Genomic DNA, 8,285 nt, shown 5'->3' with positions numbered 1-8,285 from the left:
TAGCCTATAGAAAGCTGATGGGATCCTCCTCTTTTTAATAGAGGCCATCACTCTGTTTTCTCACACAACTGCATAGCCTATAGAGATGTTGCTCAACATGAGCTCATGGGCTCTCATGAAGTATTTGATTAGATTTTAGATTAGAGGGACAACAGAGTGCAGGGTACCAGGCAGTTAGCAAGATTGGTAGGCTACTAATGACCATCAGCAGCATCAGAGCTTGGAGAAGCCTAATTACCGTGACTAAACGGTCACATGGAATTTGACTGCCATCAAGACTCGTGATCGCCGGTGTCGCCGTAAGGGCCCTAGTTGTTACAGCCTGAATACAAAATGGGTTAAATCAATTTTCTTTCTCACCCATCTACACAAAATACCCCATAATGACAAAGCATTTTTGTTTATGATGTATCCAAATGTATTGAAAATGAAATACAGAAATATCTCATTTACATAAGTATTCACATCCGTGAATAGATCAGTCTTTCCCAAATTCGGTCTTCAGGACCCCAATGGGTGCACGTTTTGGTTTTTGCCCTAGCATTACACAGCTGATTCAAATAATCAAAGCTTGATGATTTGTTGGTTATTAGTTGGCTAGCTGTGTAGTGTTAGGGCAAACAACAAAACGTGCACCCCTTGGGGTCCCAATGGAAGGTGTTGGGGAAACACTGCCAAAGACATTTCAACTTTTCATTTTTTATTTTGTGTGTATGTCGGCATGTGTGACTGGAATAAATCTGTAAATTAATTAATAGTTCCTGGGTCAGAGGTCATCCCTGTAAATTAACAGCACCCTAGAGGCAGGTCCAGTGGCCTTGTGAACTCACCAATATACATCAATATACTGCCACACACACACACACACGAACAAAGAGCATGCACATACACACACACAAGAACACACCCTACATAGCAACCACTAAGCAGGGAAAGAGACCATCGAGGTCAAAGCAGATATATTCTGAGATAGAGATAGAGAGAGGAGAGAGAGAGAGAGAGAGAGAGAGAGAGAGAGAGAGAGAGAGAGAGAGAGAGAGAGGGAGAGAGGAGAGAGAGATGGAGAGAGAGAGAGAGAGAGAGAGAGAGAGAGAGAGAGAGAGCGAGAGAAAGAGAGAGAGAGAGAGAGAGAGAGAGAGAGAGAGAGAGGGGGAGGAGAGAGGGAGAGGAGAGAGAGAGAGAGAGAGAGAGAGAGAGAGAGAGATGAAAAAAGGAAGAGTCCTGACCTCCACCCCATAACAACACATTCTCTCCTGTGCCACAAATCAAATATCTCCACACCTCTATAATAGTTGACTGGACAGTCCAGCACACTGTATAATAGAGGTGGGTGGAGGTGTGCGGAGGGTGGAGGGGTGAGGAGGGTGGAGGTGTGAGGAGGGTGGAGGGGTGAAGAGGGTGGAGGTGTGAGGAGGGTGGAGGGGTGAGGAGGAGTCAGTTGGATGATTAGGTATCAAATGAGAAAATCAAAGTCATCAGGTTTTCTGTCTTCTCAATAATCCCTTCGCAATCCTCCCCAGGCCTGCCCAAGGCTCTGTTTGTGTGTGTGTGTGTGTGTGTGTGTGTGTGTGTGTGTGTGTGTGTGTGTGTGTGTGTGTGTGTGTGTGTGTGTGTGTGTGTGTGTGTGTGTGTGTGTGTGTGTGTGTGTGTGTGTGTGTGTGTGTGTGTGTGTGTGTATCAGGGAGACTATAAATCGTATCAGTGAGGGACAGAGGGAGGATTGTTTGAGAACACTTTGTTTCTTTGCCTTCCACAGGTTGGAGGATTTAGAGTTAAGCTCCGTAGCAGCTGTGGCCATGTGTTGGCACTGACTGAGAGAAAGAGGGAGAGAGAGAGAGAAACAGGGCATGAACAGGACATGGTTGGCCAGTGAAGCAGATGGACTATGCTCGTTCTCAGATGTTTCCCAAAGATAGGATGCCCAAGCAAGGTGAAATAAACAATACAACGTTTTGGCAAACAAAAGTTCCAAAGGAATAAAGACATTTCAAATGTCATATTATGTCTATGTACAGTGTTGTAACGATGTCCAAATAGTTCAAGTACAAAAGGGAAAATAAATCAACATAAATATGGGTTGTATTTACAATAGTGTTTGTTCTTCACTGGTTGACCTTTTGTTGTAGTAACAAGTTACAAATATTGCTGCTGTGTAATTGGAGGGTAATACATGTCTCTAATATGGTCATACATTTGGCAGGTTAGGAAGCGCAGCTCAGTTTCCACCTCATTTTGTGGGCAGTGAGCATATAGCCTGTCTTCTCTTGAGAGCCAGGTCTGCCTATGGCGTCCTCTCTCAATAGCAAGGTTATGTTCACTGAGTCTGTACATAGTCAAAGCTTTCCTTAATTTTCAGTCAGTCAGAGTGGATTCTGATCATTAGTGGGTATCGGCCTAATTCTGCTCTGCGTGCATTATTTGGTGTTCTGCGTTGTACACGGAGGATATTTTTTGTAGAATTCGGCATGCAGAGTCTCAATTTGGTGTTTGTCCCATTTTGTGAATTTTTGATTGGTGAGCGGACCCCAGACCTCACACCCATGAAGGGCAATGGGTTCTATAACTGATTCAAGTATTTTTACCCTGTATTGTTTGATGGCGTAGAATGCCCTTCTTGCCTTGTCTCTCAGATCGTTCACAGCATTGTGAAAGTTACCTGTGGCATTGAAGTTTAGGCCGAGGTATGTATAGTTTTTTTGTGTGCTCTAGGGCAAAAGTGTCTAGATGGAATTTGTATTTGTGGTCCTGGCAACTGAACCTTTTTTGGAACACCGTTATTTTTGTCATACTGAGATTTACTGTCAGGGCCCAGGTCTGACAGAATCTATGCAGAAGATCTAGGTGCTGCTGTAGGCTGGGAATAACCAGATCATCTCTCTCCCTCCCTCCCTCCCTCCCTCCCTCCCTCCCTCCCTCCCTCCCTCCCTCCCTCCCTCCCTCCCTCCCTCCCTCCCTCCCTCTCCCTCCCTCCCTCCCTCTACACTGGTGTTATGAGGGTTATTACAGTGGGTTGTTCACTTGTAAACATAGCTGTAGAGGTCAAGGTGCAGAGTAAATAGTTTGGCAGTCTGTGAAAACAAAGCTGTAACAGAGACCTCCACTTTGCAATACACCATAGTCTTGCAGTTTGTATTGGAGGAATATGGTCCAGGAAACGGCCTTGCTGTGACATCTGAACCCACACCTCCGATGGTGTGTGTGTGTGTGTGTGTGTGTGTGTGTGTGTGTGTGTGTGTGTGTGTGTGTGTGTGTGTGTGTGTGTACATGTGCGACTCACAGCTCCTGACCGTCCCCGTTCCAGACCCTTGACACCCGTCTTCATCGTCACAGTCTCCGCTGCCATCCTCTGTGTCGCCACTACCCAGCTCCCCCCAGGACTCGCTCTGGCCCAGCCCTGGCAGCATGTCCTGAATCTCCTGGTGGACAGACAAAGCATTGTGTTATAAGACAGGAATAAACACTCTCAACGGTGAGCCAATGGATGAATTGCTGCGATTATGGCGTACCTGAATGCCGGATACAGATAATACCACTGCATAGCCTCTCTACTTTTCTCTCACTCAATCCCTTTATTCAAACCGTCCCCTATCAGATGCTTATCAACACAACCAAGCAGACAATCATTGAAATAGGGTTCAACTCAAGTGTTTGATAATTATTCTTTGTCAATAGCAGAATCAGACTGGAATCTCAAACAGTTCTTAAAGGTTGTGTCAGCCATCTACACCCAAAGATACTCTATTCCTCTGTCTATCTTCCAATGGATCCCTCTTAGCCACATCATAACACATTGGGAGCAAAGCAGTCAGTAGCGTTAGCACGATGGCATATTAGCTGTGGTTCCTGCCGCCCCAACGGCGTATCCCTTCACACCCCACCGTGTGACAGCGTCGGTGGGTCGGGGCGCTGCCAGCGACAGCCTTCTGCTCCAGAGGACCCAAGGGTCTTTATGGAGAGCACTGTGTGATCTTTAAATCGACTCTGTGTGTGCGTGTGTGTGTGTGTGTGTGTGTGTGTGTGTGTGCGTGCGTGCGTGCGTGCGTGCATGCGTGTGTGTGTGTGGCCCTATGGTTAATTTCCCTGTAGCCTCGCTGACACATCAATCACGACAAATGACAACAAGTGCCCGCGAGGTGACGAGAAACGATTGACGTACTGGGGGATGGGGGCTGGTAATAATAGAAAGGAAGACTGAATGTTCTCTAAATGGAGGATAATGAAGAACAGGCTGAGATAATTAGGGACTTTCTGTTACTGAAGCCAAGCTCTGTAAAACTTTATTAGAATTTATTAGAATTCTCTTAGAAATCTTTTAATGGCTTTTTTTTGGTGGGAGATCAGCTTAAATATTGCAGAAAGATTGTAGGTTAAATCAATTTAATTCTTTGCATCATTTCCAATCCCCCTTTTTTTCTCTTCTCTATACTTTCCCCCTACCATACCATCCCCACCCTGATTGGAGTAAACTAACGGACAACAATACTTTTACTGCTACTTACAGCTATTTTCGCTCACATCTACGGTACCTGTAGTTAAATAATTATACATACAGTACCAGTCAAAAGTCTGGACCCACCTACTCATTCAAGGACTTTTACCTTCGTTTGGACTATTTTCTACATTTGACAATAATAGTGAAGACATGAAATAACACAAAAAAAGTGTTAAACAAATCAAAATATATGTTATATTTGAGATTCTTCAAAGTAGCGACCCTTTGCCCTCATGACAGCATTGCACACTCTTGGCATTCTCTCAACCAGCTTCATGAGGTAGTCACCTGCAATGCACTTCAACTAACAGGTGTGCCTTAACTAAACACATTTTGAGGGGGTATACAGAAGATAGCCCTAGTTGGTAAAAGACCAAGTCCATATTATGGCAAGAACAGCTCAAATAAGCAAAGAGAAAAGACAGTCCATCATTACTTTAAGAGATGAAGGTCATTCAATCTGGGAAAATTTCGCGAATTTTGAGTGCAGTCGCAAAAACTATGATGAAACTAGCTTTCATGAGGACTGCCACAGGAAAGGAAGACACAGAGTTGCCTCTGCTGCAGAGGATAAGTTCATTAGAGTTACCAGCCTCAGATTGCAGCCCAAATAAATGCTTCACAGAGTTCAAGTGACAGACACATCTCAACATCAACTGTTTAGATGAGACTGTGTAAATCAGGCCTTCATGGTCAAATTGCACTACATAGGGAATAGGGCGCCATTTGGCACACATCCTTCACCACTTCCCTTTCTCTCTTACCATCTTCTTTCACCTTGACCATCTATAACTACTTCACACCGCTGCAAAAGAAGCCTCTCCTGTACTGAGTTGCAACATGAAAGACTAGCCACGATGATTAGAGAGACTGCCCATCCAATCTGCATTTTGATTGGATCTTCCCTTCTTCCCTCTCAGCATGGGGTGGTCTAATTGGATGCCCCGCTGGCCATTCCAGGAATGTTATTTCTGTACTGTTCAAGGTCTTTTTTGTTTCAACAGAACATGTCTGAGATAAGGATCTCCTGACACAACGTCAAAACTTAGACTTTGGAGTAGAAAGGTAACGTGAACAATGTAGGGGTTTGTATGTGTGCTAGAGTATGCTTATTTATAAAACCCTCTTAGGCCTCACTCCCCCCTATCTGAGATATCTACTGCAGCCCTCATCCTCCACATACAACACCCGTTCTGCCAGTCACATTCTGTTAAAGGTCCCCAAAGCACACACATCCCTGGGTCACTCCTCTTCTCAGTTCGCTGCAGCTAGCGACTAGAACGAGCTGCAACAAACACTCAAACTGGACAGTTTTATCTCAATCTCTTCATTCAAAGACTCAATCATGGACACTCGTACTGACAGTTGTGGCTGCGTTGCGTGATGTATCGTTGTCTCTACCTTCTTACGTTATGTGCTGTTGTCTGTGCCCAATTATGTTTGTACCCTTTTTGCAGAGGTGTGGACTCGAGTCACATGACTTGGACTCGAGTCAGACTCGAGTCACAAATATGATGACTTGCAACTCGACTTTGACTTTAACACCAATGACTCGTGATTTGACTTGGACTTGAGCCTTATGACTCGACCTGACTTGATACCCTCCACAAGCCCAAATGATAAAAATGATACTATTAAACTCTTCATTTAACGGATTACAGTTTGAATCGGACAGCAGCCAATCACATTGTGCCAGCGGAGACAAAGTTGCGCGTGGCAGTGCGGAGGAACGTCGGCGGGTGAATTCAGATTGAGCCATTGGAAAGATGATACCCCAAATTATTATTTTCGGATATACAGACTACGCTGTAGTCAACAAAAAAACGGATTGCAAACTTGCAAAACATGCGGGAAGAAAATTACAGATGGAGGCGCAACAACTTCCAACTTTGTTCGACATTTGAAGCTGCACAAAGAACAGTAAGTCGTGGCTAATATATCCGACAGCTATATATAACTTTGCTAGTATAGCATGTAGGCTAACATAATGTTAAATCAATGAGCCGCCACACAGTCAGCCAGCGCGGGAACGTGATCATTGCACCCAAGATTGAGACCAGGCAAGATTGTGCTACTACCCCGCTCAATTATTTTTTTATATGCTTACAGATTTGAACAATAACAGATTAACAAAAGTGTCACAAGTGAACCACAACAGTCTCCAATCTCACAGTTCATGGAGACCCGTGTAGGGCAGTACAGCATGAATCATTCACAGCAGAAAGCTATCAACAATGCAATACTGTCTGACCTGGTTTTTGACTGCAACTTGCCTCTATTGTGGAAAACAAGAGTTTTCGTCCCTTTCTGTTATTTGTTGACAGTAAGTACAGCCCAGTGTGTCGTAGAACATTGACATCAAAAGTAGAGAACCTCGCTACAGAGAGACGTTCAAAACTGAAAATTCAGTTGAGCAACACAGGCCATGTTTCAGTCGCAGTGGACATTTGGTCCGACCAAAAGATGAGGGGGTTCCTTGGTGTCACTGTGCACTGAAAGAAGAGAAAGATGGAGAGAGGATACACCTCAAGTCCAATCTCTTGGCCTGAGACCGCTTCAAAGGCCCACACACGGCCAAAAGAATCTGTGAGCAATTTGAGGCCATATGTGGTGAGTACAGCATCAAAGATGAATTGTACAATATCATTAGTGACAATGCTGCCAACATGAGAAAAGCATTCACGGTGTGCTTCCCCGTTGAACAAGAAGACGAAGATCACCTTGATGACCCAGAGCTCTTGAATGACCTAACCCTGGAAGACCAACAGTGGATGCTGCTATTGTAAAGAAAACTGTGCTTGCAGTGTTTTGCCCACACTCTCCATCTGGTAGTTGGTTATGGCTTGAAAGAAACAAAAGTGATGACTCCTTCTCTTTCAAAGTTATCAAAAATCAGCTCACTGCTGCATACAAGCACAACATTCAAAGAGGTGTTTGAGGCTGATTTTGGGGAAAGAGGCATCCCTGCTGCTGTCAACACAAGATGGACCTCAACACTGAGACAAGTGAAGGCAGTTATCTAATGTGACCATCTAAAGCTCAGTCATGTTCTAGAAAAGGCTGGGCACAAGGAGTTGTTGTTCACAGTACGGGAGTTGGTGGACATCCTGAGGCCATTTAAAGAAGCAACAGATATGACACAGGGGGAGAAGATCGTCACAATCAGTTCTGTTGTTCCCTCGGTCCTGTCCCTGAATCACCACCTGGAGCAGTGGAAGCCTCAAGTCCATTTCCTGAGCGGCCTGGTCAGAAGTCTCCAGGCATTTCTTGGAATTTTCATCAATGTGAAAATGGCCAGAACACAAGATGGAATCACTGCCCCCTTTTCAGATCCAGTCTACCTCAAAGCAGCTGCCTTGGATCCGGCTTTTTCTCTGATGTGGGTGGAGCAACATGTGCTGGTCAAGGAGGAGGTGGCACAAAGAGTGAAAGGTCAATATTATTGAGTTTAATGTAACTTTTTCCTCATAATTGAATCCAATTGACTGCAACAATAATACTTGTTCAGTTTAACCCACTGCATCACCAATACTCACCAATACCAATAATACCAGCCTTTTTGTTTCTGCTTTCACATGTTTTGCCAGAAGTGATTCTGCAAGATGCTGCAGGGACTGAGCAAGCTGTGCCTCTTGTTGATGAGGAAGAGTGAGAGGACCATAGACTTGGACAAGAAGAAGGGCTGTTTGCAGCATACTGTAAGAGGCAGAAGAGAGAGAGAGAGAGAGAGAGAGAGAGAGAGAGAGAGCACTAGCATATTTCGTTTTTGTTGTCATATTGATGTGTCTTTCTC

The 8,285-nt window shown here is 44.6% G+C and overlaps 1 protein-coding gene across 2 annotated transcripts in view; it reads right to left on the bottom strand.

Moving 5' to 3' along the window:
• Nucleotides 1–8,285, bottom strand: part of LOC139387100 (glypican-5-like) — a 204,899-nt gene that overhangs the window by 42,719 nt on the left and 153,895 nt on the right. For both annotated transcript variants that reach the window (XM_071133103.1, XM_071133102.1), the window contains one exon: nt 3,278–3,416. In XM_071133103.1, coding sequence (XP_070989204.1) covers nt 3,278–3,416 — 139 coding nt within the window. The remainder of the gene's footprint in view (nt 1–3,277; nt 3,417–8,285) is intronic.

This window comes from Oncorhynchus clarkii, chromosome 28 (assembly GCF_045791955.1).
Source record: "Oncorhynchus clarkii lewisi isolate Uvic-CL-2024 chromosome 28, UVic_Ocla_1.0, whole genome shotgun sequence".
NCBI lineage: Eukaryota > Metazoa > Chordata > Actinopteri > Salmoniformes > Salmonidae > Oncorhynchus > Oncorhynchus clarkii.
This window is presented reverse-complemented; position numbering and strand designations above follow the sequence as displayed.